At 46.3% G+C, this 22,167-nt stretch overlaps 1 protein-coding gene across 8 annotated transcripts in view; it reads right to left on the bottom strand.

Moving 5' to 3' along the window:
• LOC146009288 (catechol O-methyltransferase-like) overlaps positions 1 to 22,167 on the bottom strand; it is a 124,981-nt gene that overhangs the window by 12,833 nt on the left and 89,981 nt on the right. For all 8 annotated transcript variants that reach the window (XM_083149559.1, XM_083149542.1, XM_083149533.1 and 5 more), the window contains one exon: positions 14,742 to 14,935. In XM_083149559.1, the coding sequence (XP_083005685.1) occupies positions 14,742 to 14,935 (194 nt within the window). The remainder of the gene's footprint in view (positions 1 to 14,741; positions 14,936 to 22,167) is intronic.

The raw sequence follows: 22,167 nt of genomic DNA, 5'->3' as shown, positions 1-22,167 counted from the left end.
CAATCATGGGGCATCTCCTCCCCTCCTCCTTTCGCGCCCTGTTACATCCGCAGGATTAACCCCTTGTGGCCCTGCCACAATTTGGCTGCAAGTAACCCCCCTGTGAGGCAGGCTAAGGAGGCACCCTCCTTTCCAGGGTGTCACATGTCCCCCTGCTCGAATGATGCCAGTCCTCGGGCATCAAGTTAAGTTTTGGCAGCAGTCCTGGATAAAGTCCCGAACATGAATACAAGAGATAAGGCCCTAAATGTCCTTTCTTAATTGGGCCACGGAAAGCATCACATATCACATAAATCTTAATACTGTACACAAATTTTCGTACATACAATCTACAAAGGATTTGCAGTCAAATATTTACATTCTATATCGGCTGGTAACACCCTTTTCATGTACCGCTCAGACCTCCTAACTTTCGAAGCGGTCCTTCGACGGCACCTTAGATCACAGCGTGCGGTCTGCAATGAGCACGTGGTGTCCCTTTTCCACTCTTTCTGGACCTGTTGATGGCCTGTTGTATCATGCACACGAATTCTTCTCCTGTAATTGTCGTGTACTCCTGGTCTGTACCAGCTTTCTTTTCCATGGGACGGGTTTCGGCCTTTTCAGCTGTGTTTGGGATTTCTGTGGTGGCCTTTGCATTGGGCGGTGGCACAGTTGCCTTTGGGCTTTCAGGTTCCAATGGTTCAATTTTCTTTGCCATGGTCATGTGGGCCACAACTTCGAGGCATCTCTTCCGTTCGGCCGTACTGGTACCTGTCTGCTGTAGAGTTGCTGTCTGGTCACCCGTATCTACCATTCTTGAGGTGTACTTGTGTTTCGTTCCTGACCTCACTTCTTTCGGCTGGGCTTTGGCCTTCTCTACTTCTTTTGGGGTTTCTACAGGGAAATTAGGTTGAGGCGGTGGCCTAATGGGTTCTGGTGATCGTGGCATCTGGTCAGGCCGGGGATGATGACTGATGGGCCGGTCAATCTCACCACAAACATCCTGCGACCTTCTCCTCTTCAGGTGGTGCTGACCATATGGCAGGTGCATGAAGCGTCGATGCTGACTGTGGATAGTTGCATATCTGCTGCCTCTTACTGCAGCACCACCGGGGCCTGTTACGTTGGTTGCCTTGACACCTCTCTTTCCATTGGTCACTTCGAATTCGACCCATTCTCCTTTTTCCAGGCTTCGGAAGTATTTGTTCATAGGGGTCTTCTGGATTACGGTGTAGTGCACGTATACGGTCTTCCTGTTATCTGCCCTTATGAAGCCATAGCCACATGCTACACTGAACCACAATACCTGGCCGGTCACTCTTCTTGCTCTGACTCGTCGATCCTCAGTGTTACATGGTCTTTTCGCCGTGGTCTGACTTTGCATGAGCTCTGGCGGACTGATTGATGGATCTTGTATGAAGCGGGGCCACCAGTTTTGTTTGCGCGGACCTAGTAGTGGGTCTCTTCCCGAGGGTCGGTCCTCCTCCTCGGGGCCTCCTCGTTTAAAGTATTCTGATGACAATTTCCTTCAATATGTTCGCTCTGTTGGCATCTTCGGCATATTGGCATACCCTCTTCATCGAACTGATCGATTGCGCCTCCTCCCGATTCTCTGGGCGTGCTCCAACGTGGTCTGCTTCCTCTCTCTATTCGCGGGCGAAACTCATTATGTCTGGCTTCGCTCTGCTCCAGCCTTTGCCCCATTCTGGCGATGTTTAGGGCCAGTTCTGTGAGCTTGTTGTTAATGGCGGACAGTGGGTCTGGGCCTGCTGGTGATTGCGCCTCTTGAAGTACTGTTCTCTTCTTTACACTACCAGGTCCCTGGCATCTGGCTTCCCAGTGGTCCTCCGTCTCTTCTTCTTCCGGCTCCTCATTCTGGACTTTTTCCAACACTTGTAGTGCCGATTCCTTGAGTTCCTCGAACGTGCAGCCTTGTTCTTGCCGCTTTATCATTCGGAGTTGGGCGCGGGTGGTCTCTTCTCTTGCCCCTTCTACGAAGAGGTCTATCAGCATTTCATCCGCTAGTTGTACTTCTCTCGGGTCTGCGGCTTGTACTGCCTTCATGGCCTCGTGTAATGCCAGTGCAAAATAACGCAGTGATTCTCCCTGTTTCTGCTTCCTGGCGTATAACCTGCTCTTCAGCACTGGCACGGTTTTGGCATCGAAGATCTTTGCCAGTTTCTTCAATATCTTGTCCGCCGTCTCCTTGTCGCCTTCTGACCATGATTTGACTTCTCTCAGGGCGGACCCTCTCAGTTGCGCCAGCAATATTTCTTTGCTTTGTTCTTCGTTCAGATGGTATAGGGTGAACGTCGAATTCATGCGGTCCTTGAATGCCTTAAAAGTGCTTGTGCCTTTCGTCCGCGTATCTCCCGAGAATGTGAGTAGCCACGTGGCTCCGAAGTAGTAGGGCATCGTGATCTGTGCCGCCGCTGCCTTCGGCGGTTCTTTGTCTTCTGGTAGTAGTGGAAGACGTCTGCGGGGGGACGGTGGTGGAGTGCCGGGTTCCGACATTTTCCGGTCCTGTTCGTGGACGCCAAAGTTGGATGTGGTAAGCCGGAATGTTCAGGCCAGGAACCCCTTTACCTTGCACTCTGTAATTCCCGTCTTCGTCTCTTCGTAACGGACACTGGACAAGAACCAGACCAAGCAAACGGTGCAACGGAATTTATTTAAGATTAAATAGGATACTTGAGGTCGGGTAGCAGGCAGGGCTACCTAGGACATAGATTACACTGAAAGGGGTGCACCGTAATACAATAAGGTCACAATAATAAAATAAAGCACGTCTGAATACATATATGCACCGTCTCGTTCTATTACCGACTATAATAACTTTTTGGTATACACAATTCTAATATCAATCACGGTTATCACTTTGTAGCAATGTAAGGTAATTAGCAATCACAATAACTTACACAGGATTATAAAACTATCAGCTTCACAATGCGAGTTAACATCACACAATATCTCTTTACGGTAAACGATACTATTCTACTGGGTACCCAGTTCCTATTTTAAACACTGTCTCAAAGGCAGACCTATGCATAGGTATTTAGAGTTCGCTGGAGGCCTCAGTTTAACACTGCGCAGTGGATGGCTGACTATAACGGACGATCCCCTTTCAAATAAAAGAGTAAAACGGAATTGGGCAAATGCTCTAAGAGGGGCAAGAGGCTTTAGGGTTTCCTTAGGAGAGTTGGTGGGGAGTTCTCACTTTCGGCCACAGGGTGGCGCTGTTGTGCCCCTTTTGGAGGGAATGGCTGCGCCCAATCCTGTGAAGATTCCTATTTTGCGGCACAGAGGCTAAGGAGGGGGGCTGTGACAGGCAGTTAATGTCCAGGACGATGTGGCAGTGGTGGCTGTCGTTGGAGAAATCCTTAAGGTGGGCACAGTGGAGGGTTGTAGCCCTCAGGAGAGCCTAACTGCAGGTGCTCCTAGCCTGCATCTGCACGTGGGCTGGCAGTGGAGCGACAGGGAACAGTATCCCTAAATCCCCCTTTTAGGCAGGGAGGGAGAAGAGTCACAGTGGCAGTAGGGGCTCTCAAGGGACCCGGCGAGAGGGCGCTGGCAGGGCTCTCTGTAGTGGACTCTTGGCCGGGTCTGCTGGAGGGTTTGGGGCGGAGCTGCGGGGCAGCACTTACACTTTGCTGCGGCTCCTGCCGTCGAAGGCACGCTGCTGGGCTCTCCTTCAGCTGCCGCCGTTACTGGTACCGGAGCTGTCGTCGGGCCTTCGCTGTGTGGGGGACGCGTCGGACTGACGTCACCCACCTGTCTCCGTCTTTCTTCCGCAGCCGGGCGCGGATGACAAGCGCTGCCCGCTCTGCTGCTGCAGGTCCCGCCGGTCTGCTTCACGCCACCTCTTCTCCCCTCTGGATGCTGGATGGCAGACGGCGACGCTTTCTTCCCTCGCGACGGCCCCGGACACACGCTGCCGCTGGACACGCCGCCGGGCTCTTCTCTCCCCTCCAGGTCAGTTCTCCCTCTCTTTCGCGCGCTGCTGGTCACAAGTCCACCCCTCAGCCTTCCTGCTCTGCTGTCCTCCAATCATGGGGCATCTCCTCCCCTCCTCCTTTAGCGCCCTGTTACATCCGCAGGATTAACCCCTTGTGGCCCTGCCACAATTTGGCTGCAAGTAACCCCCCTGTGAGGCAGGCCAAGGAGGCACCCTCCTTTCCAGGGTGTCACATATACCCACAACAGATGCCGACAGTAGTAGCGCTGACTATACTTATGCCCACGCCAGTTGTCGACACTAGCGCTGCCTGTACATAAGCCCACACCAGTTGCCGACACTAGTAGTGCTGCCTGTACATATGCCAACACCAGTTGCTGACAGTAGTAGTGCTGCCTAATACCCACAACAGATGCCGACAGCAGTAGAACTCACTATACATACGCCCACACCAGTTGCCAACACTATTAGCGCTGCCTGTACATATGCCCATACAAGCTGCTAACAGTAGTAGTGGTGCCTATACATAATGCCCACACCAGTTGCTGACGGTAGTAGCGTGGCTTCCTGTACATATGCCTACACCAGTTGCTGACAGTAGTAGTTCTGCCTGTACATATGCCCACACCAGCTACTGACAGTAGTAGTGGTGCCTGAACATATGCCCACACCAGTTGCAGCACACTCCCATGTTACTCACCTAGTTCAGGCTGGTGGCAGCTGGAGCTGATTCTCTCCTGTTTCAATTTCCACCAGTCTTGCTCCCGTATAGCCCCACCCCTCTGTCAGTTAGCCCCGCCCCTTTCTGTCCCTGCTGCGGCTCCCCTCTGCATCCGACCATGGTGTTTAGGAGCCGGGAGGGAACAGGGAGGGAAGTGCTGTCGGTGCTGCTGCCTGTAAGAAAGTGTGACAGGCGCAGCAGCAGCCACAGAGGAGAGAGGACAGCAGGGAGAACACCTCTACTCCCGGCTCATTTGTGGATGGGGGGGCGGCACCTGGAGCGTGTGCTCCACTGGCTCCGCCCTCCCTACGCCTCTGGGTGGGCTCAGGTGTAAAAATATGATTTATCTCCCCCTTCACTGCAAAAGAAGAGGTTAGTACCTTGATACACTGGGCAGTATTCAATGCTCCCAATTTTTTCGGCGAATCGGGCTGTTTTCACTCCTTGCGGTGAATCTTTTTTCACTGAAAATCTGATTCACCCTATTCAATGTTCACTGTTCGCCGAAAGTGAACAGTGAATGTCGGCCAGTTCTCCGTTTCATGCTCGCTGCAATTCGCTGGTGTATTGTATTTCAATGGGGTTTTCACTGGGATTGGCCGAGTGTATTCAATGCTAGGATGGAGAACTGCTTTCAGCATGATTTTCGCCTTGATTCACCGATTTGCTTTTAACATCTTTTTAAGGTGAACTGGAAAGTGATGTTTTTTAAAAAAAAGGGTGTCAAAAAATCTGAAATTTTATTCTGTGAAGGGGCATGCTAATTTTTTTTTTTTTTTAATTCATTTTTTTAATGGAATTAAATGATGCAAGAGCCACACAAGACAAAGTTTGGTACATGTGAATTATTCGGGCTGCCGATTTTGTCCTTAAGTTTAGTTAACTTAAGGACAACCGACCGATGCGATGCCCGCAATTTCCCATAGACAGTAATGTTAAAATTACTGGACCCGATTTCCCATGTTAAATGTATGACAGTAATGTTAAATGATGTGCAAAATAAAATGACAATGTGAAATGGGCCAATATGGCCATTTCACATTGGATATGTTTTAAAAAAAAATGTTTCATGGCCCCCCACCACCGTTAACGCCACCCCGCTATTGGCGCCAACCCGAAGCGTGGCGAGCGCAGCGAGCCCGCGAGAGGCGGCGGTACGCGTCCTCCGACCTTTTCATACCCCTACTATCCACGTCGGTGTGGAGTTGAGAATAGAAAGCGTGGCGAGCCCGAAGCGTGGCGAGCGCACGCGGATACCTTCACAGGTATCCGCGTCCCCTCGCGGGCTTCACAGGTGTCCGCGTCCCCTCGCCACGCTTCGGGCTCGGTGGCTCGCTGTGCTCGCCGCACTCTATTCTCAAGTCCACGCCGACGTGGATAGTAGGGGTATGAAAAGGTCAGAGGACGCGTACCGCCGCCCCTCGCGGGCTCGCTGCGCTCGCCACGCTTCGGGTTGGCGTCAATAGCGGGGTGGCGTTAACGGGGCCATGAAACATTTTTTTTACAACATATCCCATGTGAAATGGCCATATAGGCCCATTTCACATTGTCATTTTATTTTGCACATCATTTAACATTACTGTAATAATTTTAACATTGCTGTCTATGGGAAATTGGGTCCATCGCGTCTTTTAACATTACTGTCTATGGGAAATCGCGGGCATCGCGTCGGTCGCGTTGCGGCCCCTTATAATGGCCGCGACTGACGCGATGCCCGCGATTTTTCGGGCGCGATGAAAAAATCGGCAGCCCGGATAACTCACAAGTACCCAAAGTTTAAGTCTGTTTCATGTAATGTTAGATTTAGAGCAAATAAGAGAAATCTGGTTATACAGTTAACAATATATAATTTGTTTTCTTATATACAGTCATAGTATATATATATATTATACACAACGACGTTTTTCAGAATGTTCCAAAATAACTAATTGTTTGGGAATATCATAAATATATACCCGTCTCCACGGACTATTTTTTAAATATCTTTGTTATTTCTCTAATTTGTTTCTAAGCATCTATCTGCACAATAGTGCTAGTGATGTGTAGTGGAGAGTTGGTGCAGCCGTAGGAAAAGGCAAGGTTCCTCTCCCTGTTTAAACAAGTAAAAGTACAGTAATAATCCTTTTCGCAATATTGTAGCTTATGTAAAGGGATGGGGGAAGGGTGAGGAAAGGAATGAATCTTTTCCTGGTTACTTATTACACAATCCGTAGGCTGCAGTTTACATAAAGAATAACAATGTACAATCACTTTCAGGGAGGTAGTGGTGGCAGAAACGCAGGCATCTTGTGACCCTTTTCATGGCATGCACCTGCAATGTCATTTGCAAAAAAAACATGGTGTCAGTGTCTTAGTTCATGCAGTTTTTCTGCTTGATCACAGGGTTGGTACAGGGCAAAACCTCCTGTTATTCCCACCTGTTGTCTGGTAGGTTTATGTGAGGTTGGAGTCTTGTGTGTCTGATTATTACACGTCCCCAGATTTGCCCGCTGTGGAGTGTGCTGTGGAATGGAGAGAGACCACTTCCAGTGTATCTGTATGTTGTTATTCCAGTGTTCGGAATGCCCATATAATGTATCAAAAGACCTACTGCTGCTGCTGCTGCTGCTGCTGCTCCTACTCCTACTCCTACTACTACTACTACTACTACTTTAACCCCTCAAATAAATATGGTTTAATTTATATTTTTTTTTATAATAAATACATTGCTTCTTTTATACACTGTAACATACTGTACTCAATTTAATTGGTAACCAAAGATCCACTCCATTGTCCCCTCCCCGTCTCCACTCTTTACATAAGATACAATTTTGCGAGAAAGATTATTGTTGCACTTTTACTTGTTCCAACAAGTAGAGGAACCTTGCCTTATCCTAAGGCTACCCTAACCTTACTCTACACTACACATCACAATTGTTATTGTGCAAATATATTCTCCCAAAATGAGGTAGAGAAATAAGTATTTAGATTTTTAAAATATTCACTCTTAAAAACATGCATCTAACATTGACAGCACTAGGAATTGTGTCTGTATGTATGAAATCACTAGGCAATAATTATGTATTTTGGAACATTTTTGGAAAATTGTAACTGTATAATCAAATTAAGTTATATCTATATCTAACACACTACATATGGTAGCTTTCAAATTTTGTCTTTTGTGGGCCTTCCAAATCAAAATGAAATAATAATAATAATATTAATAATAATAATAATAATAATAATAATGATATTTATATAGCGCTTTTGGTACTTGTTTCCTAGCACGGCCACAACGATCATGATCGTGGGCATCGTGAGGAAAAATCGGGGGCATCGCGGCCATCGCATGCACTAAAAAATGCCCGCGATTTCCCATAGGGAACAATGTTAAATGCCTCAATTTACCCGCGATGCCCCCGATTTCCCATAGGAAACAATGTTAAAAGTCTCAATTTACCCAAATCATCATAGGGAACAATGGTAAATGGGCCAGAAACCCCCAAAAACACCCCTGAACAGTGAAATGTCCCCCCAAAAGTAGTTTACGCCACCCCACGATCAACGCGAACCCGAAGCGTGGCGGTACGCGTCCTCCGACCTTTTCATACCCCCACTATCCACGTTGGCGTGGAGTTGAGAATAGAATAGTGTGGCGAGCGCAGCGAGCCACCGAGCCCAAAGCGTGGCGAGCCCCGCGAGGGGACGTGGATACCTGTGAAGCCCGCGAAGGGACGCGTTTACCTGTGAAGTTATCCGCGTCCGCTTGCCACGCTTCGGGCTTGGTGGCTCGCTGCGCTCGCCACACTATTCTATTCTCAACTCCACGCCGACGTGGATAGTGGGGGTATAAAAAGGTCGGAGGACGCGTACGCCACGCTTCGGGTTCGCATTGATTGTGGGGTGGCGTAAACTACTTTTGGGGGGACATTTCACTGTTCAGGGGTGTTTTTGGGGTTTTCTGGCCCATTTACCATTGTTCCCTATGATGATTTGGTGAAATTGAGGCATTTAACATTGTTTCCTATAGGAAATCGGGGGCATCGCGGGTAAATTGAGGCATTTAACATTGTTTCCTATGGGAAATCGTGGGCATCGCGTCTGGACCATTTAAGCCTTTTTTAGCCGCATACGACGCGACCGACGCGATTTTGACTTTTTTCAATGCATTTCAATGGGAAAATCGGGGGCATCGCGTCGGAGACCACTAAAAATTACACCCGATGCCCGCGATTGTGGCCGTGCTAGGAAACAAGTACCGCGCTTTTCTCCCAACAGGACTCAAAGTGCTGAACCATTGTCTTTACAGCTCAAAATACAAAACAAGCATAACAGTAGATGTCAGTGAAATGCTTGAGTAAATAAGTACGTCTTTAGTCTATTTTTAAAGGATTCTACAGTGGGCGCTTCTTGCACTGTGTGAGGAAGAGAGTTCCACAGAGTTGGAGCAACAAAGTTGAAAGCTCGACCCCCAGATGAATTTAGGGAGATTCTGGGTACTGTTAGTAGTCCTTCTTCAGTGGATCGTAGTAATCGAGTAGGACAGCAAGGGATCAGCTGCTGCTGCAGGTACCTTGGGCCCTGGTCATGTAGGGCCTTGAAAGTGAGTAAGTCAATCTTGAAAACGATTCTCCATTTTACAGGTAGCCATTGAAGGGAGTAGAGAATAGGAGTTATGTGGCTGGAGCAGGGCTGGTTAGTTAATAGTCTGGCGGCTGCATTTTGTACCAGCTGCAAGCAGTGCAATTCTTTTGCTGGAAGACCCAGGTAGAGAGCAGTGCAGTAGTCTAGTCGTGATGATATAAATGCATGTATGATTTTAGGCAGGTCTTCTGAGGGAATTAAATGCTTGGTTCTGGCTATGTTTCTCAGATGAAAGAATGAGGATTTGATTGTGGCTGACACCTGATGTTTAAGTGTCAGGCCATTATCCAGGACAACACCAAGATTCCGCACATGATCAGAGTTTTTTAGTGCTGTGCCCCCCAGCTTAAGACCTGTCAGTTGGCTATGCTGCCGTCTTGTCCTGTGATTTATCATCAGGACTTCTGTTTTATCTGGGTTCAGTCTCAGCCAACTGGCACTCATCCACTCCTGGAGCTCAGCTAGGCAGCCATTTAAGGTTGTTATTGTGTTATCGGTGCCTGGAGCAAAGGACAGGTAAAGTTGGGTATCATCTGCATAGCAGTGGTAGACCAGGCCATGGCGTCTGATTATGTCACCAAGTGGAAGCATGTATACTGCAAAAAGCATGGGAGATTGTATAGAACCCTGTGGGACGCCACAAGACAACTGCACTGGTGGAGAAGAGTACACTCCCGATGAAACTCTCTGTAACCTGCCAGCGAGAAATGATTTGAACCAGCTAAGGACTGTGCCACCCAGGCCACAGAAATTCTTCAGGCGCTCAATTAGAATCCCATGGTCAATGGTGTCAAATGCTGCAGAGAGGTCCAGAAGCATTAGGATTGAACAGTCTCCTCTATCCCTTGCATTTAGAAGATCATTGAGCACACATACCAGAGCTGTTTCTGTGCTATGTCTTCTCCTGAATCCTGACTGGAATGGATCATAAATAGGTTGACAGGTGGGTCTCTAGTTGAGTTGCAACCACTTTCTCAATAACCTTTCCTAGAAAAGGAAGATTTGATACTGACCTGTAGTTGGTCATGCAGTCAGGGTCTAAATTAGATTTTTTAAGAAGTGGTCTGACTATTGCTTCCTTTAGTGGTTCGGGAAAAACACCTGTCTGCAAAGAGCATTGAACTATTTTTGCAAATGCAGGGCCGATTATTTCCATACACCCTAAAAGAAGCTTGGATGGGACAGGGTCTAGATCACAGGAGGAGGGACGCAACAGTCTGGAAATTCCAGCAATGTATTGTAAATCCACTTGGTCAAAGATGTCCCATGAAGGCAGGCGTCTTAAACTGGCAGGCTTGGTCTGTTGGAACTCCTTTGGTGTCACTGTGGGGATTCCAGCCCGGATGATAGATACTTTATCTGCAAAGAACTTATTTATTATTTATTTACAGTTTCTTATATAGCGCAGCAGATTCCGTTGCGCTTTACAATAGTGCTTAGCAAACTCAAACTTAGCAAACTCATTGCATCTTGACTGCGAGAGGGTCACATCAGGCTGCAGGCATGCTGGTTTGCAAAGCATCTCCACTGTACGGAAAAGCTGAGCGGGCCTATTTTTTGCTGTCATGATCTCATTTGAAAGGAACTGTTTTCTTGCAGGTAATTGTTGATTGGTATATTCCAATTTGTTTTATTAGATTTAATTTATCCTCTGCCAGGTTTGTCTTCCTCCATCGTCTTTCAAGTATACGACCCCTTTTTTTGAGATCACGAATACTGTTGTCAAACCAGGGAGCTTGATGGTGTGGTTTGCAGGGTCGAATACGCACTGGGGCTATAGTATCCAGTGCCTCTGTCACAGCCCTGTTATAAAAATGGACTAGGGAACATGGATCTTTACAGGTCCCCATCACTGCCGAGAGGTTCAAGTTAGCTGCCATGGCCTGAGGAGTCATAGCCCTCCTTGGGGGATATTTGGTCAATTCCATGGGCAAAGATCTATTTTGAGGGGTTGCGACTGAGAACCATATTGAGTGGTGGTCTGACCATGTCACTGAATTTATCTTTAGGTCAGATACTTCTAGTCAAATCTGGAAGAACAGATCAAGAGTGTGACCACTTTTATGTGTAGCAGAGGGGATGACTTGTGTGAGCCCAAGAGCATTCATTGTGCACATGAGATATTGGCCAAGGCGTGAGAGCTCATCATCGACCCATGCATTGAAATCCCAGAGGATAAGCCATTTATGTGAATCAGTCATCCCAGAATAGGGAATGACTGAAGTGAGATTTTATTGGTGCAGGGCAGGTGCAAGGCTTCTTAGCACCCTAGGCAAAACTTCAACCCACTACACGCACCGTTCTGCCACCAATGCCCACTTTCCAACCCCTTAAGGCATACTTGGAAGGCAGGAAGGCTCCCAAAATCAGGTGGTCCTTCCAGTCCCCTGGGAAGGTAGGCTAGTGCCCTGATTTCTCTGGAGCCCCCGCACCCACCCCATTGGCACTCACCACAGTGCAAGGAAGAGGGTCAGCAACGTAGGGAATTATGCCTTATGGTAAAGTATGGAGGTGAGGTCTTAGAAGTTCCATAATTGCCACCTGCATTGAGTACAACAAGGATCTTCATAGATAGCCTTGATTTTTTTTTATAGGCAGTCTCGGTGGCACCCCCCAGATTCCGGAGCCCTAGGCAGCTGCCTAAAGCTGCCAGATGGTAGAGACGGCCCTGTATTGGTGCCTTACACTCCATGGTGCTCTGTTAAGTCTCTGAGGCACGGCCGTAACTAGAACTTTGTGGGCCCCATAGCAAAATCTTAAAACACCCCCCCCCCCTTCAATGGCCCCAAAAAACACTGGCCCCACATTAAAACCATCGAATGCCAACCATCTAATGATTTCTAGGGTGCATGCAAATCTAAGACACTCTCAGGTGCATATGCAGAGATTCTGTATGAGCACCATCGCCGTCCTGCACTGTCGGCATAGCGCTCACAGTTTCGGCACTCCGACATGGGACGCCCATGAACTGCTGTGTATTCCTAAGTAAATGGTGGCGTGATGCAGGGTGCCGGGGGCAGGCAGCTGACGTCACATCACATCAAACACCCGCCCCGTCTTCGTCCAGAAGCCCGCAAATATAAATTTCCCTGGAGAAAACATTTGATGGTCGCCTGTGGGCACATGCGAGGGGATGTGTCTTTGGGCCTTATTCTGGTCTGTGCGGACGGAGCCGAATATGCGGGCAGGACCGTGCGTCCTAAACCCCGCCTTTCGTACGGATCGCTCACTCCGTCCGAATGCGGTAAGAAGCTGTCCGAACGGACCGCAAGTGTATTTCTCATGAATACACCTCCTCCATCTCAGGAAACCTCCCCCATCATTCGATGGTCGCAGACCATCGAATGCAGGGCCGATTGGTCAGGCAGCTCCCGCAACCTCAGACCACACGGGCATTTCTCCGTGCAAAAGCAGGGATCTGGGCGGGCAGCTGACATCCGGCAATGTCATATGTCCGCCCCTACACGTGCGTCACGACCGCATTACCATACGTACGCCCAGCGTTTTCATGGGAACGCCCATGAAACGCGGGGTGTAAACATATGGTAATGAGCCCAAACAGCCCTTCACGCCCCTCTCCACCCCCTGTTCGTAGTGTACACATTTCATGCAGGAATTTGGACGTGCGTCCCGTTCTCACATGCGCAGAGACGCCTCTGCACATGCGCAGACACTAAACATCGGCGGACCGACCGCACGCGGACATTACAGCACCAACCAGAATAAGGGCCTTTGTGCCACATCGCCTTGCATAATTGTGAGGGAAAACAATTAGAGTCAGGGCCCAAGTGTATTGAACTTCTCCATGTTCTGATTGGTCAGATAAATAGGACTATATTTATGGCATTCTGCCGGTTGGAGGATGAACCATATGTGCATTTTTAGTATACTACCCCCATTCTGGGCATTTTCACAGTGAAACACAACCTAACAAAGTTAAATATATACAATATATCTTAGGGACACGTGTACAAAAATAAGACAGTGTTGATCTTAAAAAGACGTTGTAAATTATGACAGTAATCAGGATAATTTTTGAACTTATTGTAGGTTACAGTTAGGCTTAATTTGAGGCCAGACTCTAGGCCTAAATACTAGGAACAGGGGAAACCCCCGGTGGGCCGCATTGGCCATGGGCCCACCTCCTCATCTAGGGATCAGGTATTGGCATTCTGCAGAATATTGGTATGCTATATAAATAACTGGAACAAAATATACTGGTGATATAAGTATGACTGTTATTTAGTGTGACCCCTTGTTAGGCATTGCTTGGTGCAATGGGACATGTTTTACTCCAAATGCACCTTGCACCACACTGCAGGGGGTTACAGTGGATAAAACTTCTTCATTTTAGATGTTACACTGAGAATCACAGTGCAGTGATACATGACTAAGCACTTGCATGATTCAGTAGTAGAAAAAGTTACAGTGAAAAAAAATCCTTACCCTAGCCGTAGGGCAAACAGCTGAATGAAATTTTTGTTCTTTCAGCTGTTTACATTATACTAAACTAATTCATAACTGAAAAATGCAATGTGGCTACGAAGAAAGTCCCTATATTCATGAAAAAAAATAAACAAAAAAGTTACTTATATTAGACAATGTGGAAAAAGTTCTGTTCTGACGCATCACAAGATGGGTGTGGATCATCGGATTGACAGTAATTAGGTCAACCCCAAAAGGTCGGTACTTTAAAAAGGTTGACACAAGCAAAAGGTCGACGCATGCAAACGGTCGACATGAGTTTTTCAGGTTTTTACATGTCAATGATGAAAATTTAGCCCGTAGACCCCTAATTAGTACACTGCTTTGGGCCTTTTATCACCTGGCCTTGCTTTGCTGCTGCCGCACTCTGCACGCTTTACCACCTATGCGGACTCTGATTGGGATTGGTAAAGTGTGACATTGTAAAAACCATTACATGTGTCAATCATAGCCATGTCAACGGAGGGACCGCTGGCAGCATGGAGGAGGGTGGGCAGAGGAGTAGCATAGCACTAGAAGTAGCTCTAGTGGGCAGCGGGGGTCACAGTGGCGGCAGAATTCTTTAAAACACGGGGTAGCACTATGATCAGAGGGCTGCCCAGTGTTTTACACAATTCTGCCCCCACCGCTGACCCCCGCCGCCCGCTAGCACTACGCTAATCTGTTGCCCTCTGCCCACCCTGTTCCAGCACCCGATGTGCCATCTCAAGATGGCATACGACATTGGGTGCTGCAAGAGGGCAAGTTTTGCACCTTAAGATGCGATCGGATTCAATGGACATTGCATTTTAATGTCGCATTGAATCCATTCGCAGAAAGTGTATGGGTAGCATTAGGGCCAGATCTAACCGCTGCTGTGTAAGTTTGTAGAGGTCTGCGATCAGATAGCCACATTTGGAAAAATGCATGAGATGAAACTGACATTACAGACAAGAGATACAGTCGGGGTTTTTATAAGCTTGTCATAGAAAATACCTTGTCTTTAAGACCAGCAAATTCTATCATCTGTTTGGCAACAGCAGCAAATTCTGGGTTAAACTCCACCGTAAAGAAGCGGGCTTCAGGCTTTAGTAGCCGAGCGATCCGGACAGATGAGTACCCACAGTAAGTGCCCAGCTCCAGCAACATACTGGGATTTGTCTCTTTCACTATTTCATCCAGAATTAAGCCTGCAATAAGGACAAGTTAATTAAACATAATTAAAAGGAAAGCTAAATATCATGAATTTGATCAATATATCACTAGGAACATGTAAATGAATATGACTTATATGGAAATTCTGGGGTTTCAGCCCGTGTTTTTAAAGCATCAATCATTTACATGGCAAAACCAGCTTTGTACGTCATTGGTGCTTTAAAATATGGACATAAGGGGCATGGCTTGACCAGCAAAGGAAGTGGCTCCTAGAGATTGCCTCCTTCAAAGTGTTTTTTCACACCCTAACCCAGGTGACACAGCGGTGGGGACTGACACCATATCTCCCGAGTAAAACCAGCCTGGACTGGGGTGAGCCGTGGAGTTGGGCAGCTGTTTTTATGGCTGCTGCGGGTTGTGGCCTTCCCAGCACCCAAAGCCGGGACCTCGATTTAAGATCCCTCCTGGAAACTCACCGACGGGAACCGCAGGTGCACCGGAACTCTCAGACATGGACACCGGGCGGGACTAAGAGACAGACTCCCCCTGCTAACCGGGCTCCCTGAAGCGGAGGACGGAGGGGCTCCAGTGCATTGGGCTCTCTGGTGGTGGGGGTGATGGACGTCGCCTCCTGACCGGGCGGTCCCACGTGGGGGATCGCCCTCTACCTACATCTGCTTCAATACCTCCCGGGTACCAACAAAACACCATACTTGCGGCCGACATGGATAGGTGGATCTCAGCTGTCCCTATATACATAATCAAGGGACATAATACACTGGGTGCGGCTGCCATGGGGCAGGGGGATATTACAGCCCCCTCTGTTAACACTGCGAGGCTAGCTGAACAGTGGACCTGCCTCTCAAGTCCTTGGCTGGTCCAAGACTTGTGACCTAACAAAAGCAGGTCAGCTTTGTGGTCCCTGCCTTAGCAACCCTCTGGTTGAAGTACCTGGATACCTGGACAACTGTATACAATCTACATAAACATCTCCAGGTGCTCATCCGGGACTGTTATTTACACCAAAATGTGCACTTAATAACCTAATTACCTTCCTGATGCATATAGCCTAAATAAAATATACTGCCTCCATCACTCCACCTCATTGTAATACGCTAACCTTTATGAGAATTCCTGCAATCCGCCTGATCTCACCTGTATATGATTCTCCAGGATTGTGTTTATACTTCCTGATCAGACCGTCATGCCTACTAAACACCTGAAAAACCCTACGGGTACCCCCTGTGAGCCTTTTTAAATCCTCTCCATCCACCCAGAGAACAAAAAGTGCATCCTCGACAAATAGGAATGCTAACCCACTTCCTACATCTGACATTGCGTCTGACTCAGTGCTTCAGAAATCTGTCAAAACAGCAATACCGGACGACGGAGCCCCGATCACAGTTGGCACTATGAAACAACTGTTGGCATCATTTAAGCACGATATTACAGCAGAATTTAAAGTGGCCCTACAAACATGCCAACAGTCAATTGATGTCACTGGGTGACAGAATGGATCACATTGAAAATAAATTAGAGGAAGTGGTCAAATCACACAATAACCTAATTACTACGGCCCTGAGACACAAAACATGCGATTTGGAGGACAGATCACGCCATAACAATATTAAAATACGGGGCATACACGAATCAGTCTCCAATGCAAATATACGCTAAACTTATTGCTAACAGACTAAACCCCCTATTGCCCTCCCTCATCCACCAAGATCAGGTTGGATTTGTACAAGGTCGACAATCTCCAAATAATACCAGATGAGTTATAAATATAATAGAATCCTTTTCGACTTGCCATGACCCCCTACTCTTATTATCACTGGACACAGAAAAAGCCTTTGATCGGCTCCACTGGGGATATCTCCAGGCTGTTCTCTTAAAATTTGGAATCACAGGTAGAGCACTTTCTCCATTATGGCTCTCTAATCAAATCCCTCAGCCAGAGTATTTATAAATGGGGTATTATCCCCGCTATTATCCATAACTAATGGAACCCGTCAGGGGTGCCCCTTATCCCCTTTAATTTTTGCATAAGCAATCGAACCCCTTGCCGAAACCATCAGATCCCACCCTGATATCACTTGGCCTCTCCTGCTAGGGAACGCCTACAAAGTCTGCCTCTTCGCAGACGATGTCCTATTAACTTTGACCAACCCATCCTCCTCACTGCCACATCTTCAGGAAGTACTAAATGAATACTCAAAAGTTTCTTATTTCAAACTAAACAGTACTAAAACTGAGGCCTTACCTATTAATTATACTCCAAGCCTCCTTCAATTACATAAAGAGGCATATTCCTATCTATGGCAGGATAGAAGCCTCAAATACCTAGGGATCCATATCCCCCTGCGAACATCTGAGTTAATTTCCTGTAACTATCCCCCTCTCCTAGCTAAACTCACATGTCTGATTGGATGCTTCAGTCTGTCTCTTGGATGGGCCCAATTGCTGCCCTGAAAATGGTTGTCCTCCCTAAAATATTATATTTGTTCAGGAGTATTCCTGTGTTGGTACCCAACTCCCTCTTATATAAGTTTCGCTCCCTTTGTCTCAAATACATATGGAAGGGGGAAAAAAACAGATTGTCCCATAACATCTTGTCTTTGCCTAAACTGGATGGAGATCTGGCATTACCAGATCTATAATCTTACCAATACGCCAGCTTGCTCGCCCAGGTAGGGGAGTGGTTTGCAGAGGATGACCCTAAGCCTTGGGTCCTACTGGAACATAGCCTAGTGGTCCCTTTCCCTTTAACCGATATATTATGGCTACCGCCAGGTATAATGCCATCCTCTGCGTCACAATCATTAGCAGTATTAGCCACGCGCTAAGCATGGTTAGCCCTTATTTCTAGCTCCAGTGACGCTTCTCTCCCTTCCATCCATTTCTCCTTATAGGGCTTATCCCAACTTATCCCCAATTTGAACTTTACTACTTGGAAAGCTAAAGATGTGGTTCCTTTGAAAGAAGTTACATAAAATAGCCTATTGATGTCCTATCAACTTCGAGACACTGGCTTTATAGCATTACACCCCCCCCCCCCCCCCCCCAATAAGGTATTTGTATTGCCCAGATACATACGTGACAAGCTGACGACCTCTGAATGCAAAAAAAAACATAACATGGTGGTATACCTTTTTTATTCGTTCCCCTACACCTCATAAGTTCCCCTCCATAGTTAAGTGGGAATCCGATCTGGCATGCTCCCTATCCGAAGATGAATGGAGCATGGTTTATCGTACATGCTTCAGTTTGTTCAGATGCACATCCCACTCGGAACACTATTACAAGCTTCTCCATAGACTATATTTGACACCGGCACGACTCCACACTATTTGGCACTCTAATTTCAATCTATGTTGGCGCAATTGTGGACATAAAGGCTCCATGTATTTTGGTCCTGTCCGGCTCTGTCAGGATTATGTTCCTCTGTATTCACTATCATATCTAAAATAACAGACTCTCCAATAACGCCAAATCCATTTTTAGCTTTATTTCATATCTATCTATCATATCTGTCAATGTGACAATGATTAATGGTGCTGAGCATCAGGAGCCAAGGCACACTGTCTGCACAAGTGTGCAATGCATTACTGGGAGTTGACTAAGTCCTATAACACTTTGCACAAGAGGTCAGAGGCTGAGAGGCTTGTGCTGAGCTCTGATTGGTGGAGCTCATCATAGGCTTCTCAGGCCCATGAAGGATAGCAACAGCAGCTTCCTTGTCAGGGGAGGGTTTTTAATCAGAGGCAGCGCTGAGCCTGTCAGGGCTCCTACAAAGATATATATATATATATATATATATATATATATATATATATATATATATGTTTTTATTAATCCCCTTCCTTCTGTAGTTGACCATTGACTGAGTTTATACTGCTTTTACTCTATGTTTTGACAGTGTAATATTCTCCCATGCAGTTTGCGGCCAGTAATGACAAGTAGGAGGGGGCCCCCCTTTCTAAAGTGCCTCGGGCCCCCCGAAGGCTTAATCCGGCTCTGAATGGAAGCATATGCGCTCTAAAATCTTGTCTGGCCAGACACAAAAAAAAAAATACATTTAAAAATTAAAAAAAGAGGGACACCTCGCTGTACCTGCAGCATATAGACTGGGTTTTGTATATTTGTAGGCTGTATTCAGCAATAGTCCAGTTTTGAAGATTCCTGGAAGCCCGGACTCACGGTTGGAGTGGAGATGACAAAAATCTTCAGATCAATAAACTTATTGCAGGCAACAGGGCAATAATCCTCGGGAACTCCAGAGATGAAGGTTTGCTCAATGAACAGATTTGGCAATGATGCGTTTCCCCACCTCTGTAGGGACTCAGCAACTTCCTCAGATATTGAGCTCAATATCTGAGAAAGCCGCTCAGGAACTCGCAATTCATACAGTCCACATGCAGATAATGAAGGCTATACAACTGGCATGAAGGAGACTTTGGAGAAGGATGCCCAGCTGGCACTGTAGCACAATGTACTGTACATAAAGAAATGAATACAGTAAGTTATAGTGGCACAGCCATCCGGCAAACACCTGAAGAACTTTACCTTCCACAGTACATCTGGATTGGTGATAGCCAACAAACATGGAATAAATGACGCCTTAAGGAGCCCACACACGCACCGTTGCTGGCGGTGCGATGCTGTACGATGGGGTGCGCGCTCCCGCGGCACCTCATCGTACAGTACAAAAAGTATGTGCTGCACATACTTTTTGTACTAGCTTTTTCTAGCATAGCATCGCATCGCATGCACATCGTATGCACAAGGCATACGATGCAATGCTATGTGTGCTAGTTAAGACCACAACGCACGCCGGGATCGGTGCGTGTGTGGGCTCCATTAGTATTATTCCATCGGCAGCCACTTGCAAGGTTCCCCACAGTTCTAAGTGCCTAGACTGCTGCCTAATCAACATATTGGTTAATCAGGCACTGCTTGCTAATGATGGAACTTGCATCCATCTAGAATTTATTGTGTCCAGTTGCCCATAGCTCATGAAATCTCTTCTCACACCTCCATACCAGCATTTCCCTGTTTGCTTCAATGCTTCATCAAGCTAGGAAACTATAATCCTGATAGTGCCTGACAACCAACAGGCTTGTCTTCTTCCAATGAAACATAATATACTGGTCAACATTTTTAGTAACGGACACAAGAAGTATAGGTGTTATGTAACATGAATTAACACATGAATTAAATATGCTTGGAAACTTTTGCTTTCAAGTGTTTCCTTTGTTTTGGCAGCTGATGTAAAATACACTATTTATAGATGTTAACCCCTTCCTGACACAGCATGTTTTTGCCTTCCTGACAGAGCCCTTTTTTTCAAATCTGACATGTATCACTTAAGTGGGGATAACTTTTTTTTGCTTTTACTTATCCCAGTGATTTTGAGATTGTTTTCTCGTGACACATTGTACTTCAAATTAGTGGTAAATTTGGGTCGATACAGTCTGTGTTTTTTTGTGAAAAATACCAAAATGTCGTAAAAAAAATGGAAAATTTAGCAATTTGCAAAATGTTAAATTTTCTGCTTGTGAGACAAATAATCATACCACTCAAAATAGTTAATAACTAACATAGACCATATGTCTACTTTATGTTTCCATCATTATTTCAACTTCCTTTTAATTTTTTTGGACACTAGGAGGCTTACAATATGAATAGCAAATTTTCAAATTTTCAAGAAAATGTCAAACACTGATTTTTTTAGGGACCAGTTCAGTTCTGATGTGACTTTGAGGGACTTGTATGTGAGACACCCCCATAAATGATGCCATTTCAAAAACTGCACCCCTCACAGTATTCAAAACAGCATTTTGGAAGTTTGTTAACCCTTTAGGTGTTTCACAGGAATTAAAACAAAGTGTAGGTGAAATTTCAAAATTTCATTTTTTTTGCAGATTTGCAATTTTAATACATTTTTCTAAGGAACACAGTAGATTTTACTAGAGAAATGTGACTAAAAATTGATTCCCCCAATTCTTTTGTTTTCATAAATATCCTATATGTGGCCCTAGTGTGCACGTTGACCAAACCACAGGCTTCATAATAGAAGGAGCACCTACTTGATTTTGGAGCCTCCTTTTTATGAGATTATTTTTTAGGCACCATGTAGGTTTCTAGGCACCATAAGATGCTAAAAGTTAGGAACCCCCCCACAAGTGACCCCATTTTGCAAACTACACCCCTCAGGGAATTCATCTAGGGGTATAGTGTACATTTCAAACCCCCAGGGGTTTCACCAATTGTGGTACAACTGGGCAGTGAAAATGAAAAATAAATTTTTTTACACAAAAATGCAGTTCTGGCTCCAAATTTTTCATTTTCACAAGGAATGAAGGAGACAAAGCACCCCAAAATCTGTGCCCCAATTTCTCCCGAGTACGGCAATGCCTCACATGTGACCAAAAAATACCATTTGGGTGCATGGCAGGACTCAGAAGGGAAGGAGTGATTTTTGGATTTTGCAGCTCAGATTCTAGTGGAATGTTGGTGGGTGCTATGTTGCATTAGCAAGACCCCCGAAGCACCAATACAGTGGAACCCCCCACAAGTGACCCCATTTTGCAAACTACACCCCTCAGGGAATTCATCTAGGGGTATAGTGTACATTTCAAACCCCCAGGGGTTTCACCAATTTTGATACAACTGGGCTGTGCAAATGAAAAATTACATTTTTTACACAAAAATGCAGTTCTGGCTCAAAATGTTTCATTTTCACAAGGAATGAAGGAGACAAAGCACCCCAAAATCTGTGCCCCAATTTCTCCCGAGTATGGCAATGCCTCACATGTGACCAAAAAATACCAGTTGGGTGCATGGCAGGACTCAGAAGGGAAGGAGTGATATTTGGATTTTGCAGCACAGATTCTGGTGGAATTTTGGTGGGTGCTATGTCGCATTAGCAAGACCCCCAAAGCACCAATACAGTGGAACCCCCCCACAAGTGACCCCATTTTGCAAACTACACCCCTCAGGGAATTCATCTAGGGGTATAGTGTACATTTCAAACCCCCAGGGGTTTCACCAATTTTGATACAACTGGGCTGTGCAAATGAAAAATTAAATTTTTTTACACAAAAATGCAGTTCTGGCTCAAAATTTTTCATTTTCATAAGGTATGAAGGAGAAAAAGCACCCCAAAATCTGTGCCCCAATTTCTCCCGAGTACGGCAATGCCTCACATGTGACCAAAAAATACCAGTTGGGTGCATGGCAGGACTCAGAAGGGAAGGAGTGATTT

This window comes from Crinia signifera, chromosome 1, assembly GCF_055691185.1.
Source record: "Crinia signifera chromosome 1, ASM5569118v1, whole genome shotgun sequence".
Lineage (NCBI taxonomy): Eukaryota > Metazoa > Chordata > Amphibia > Anura > Myobatrachidae > Crinia > Crinia signifera.
Note: the sequence above shows the minus strand (reverse complement) of the source record. Positions and strands in the feature narration are given on the sequence as shown.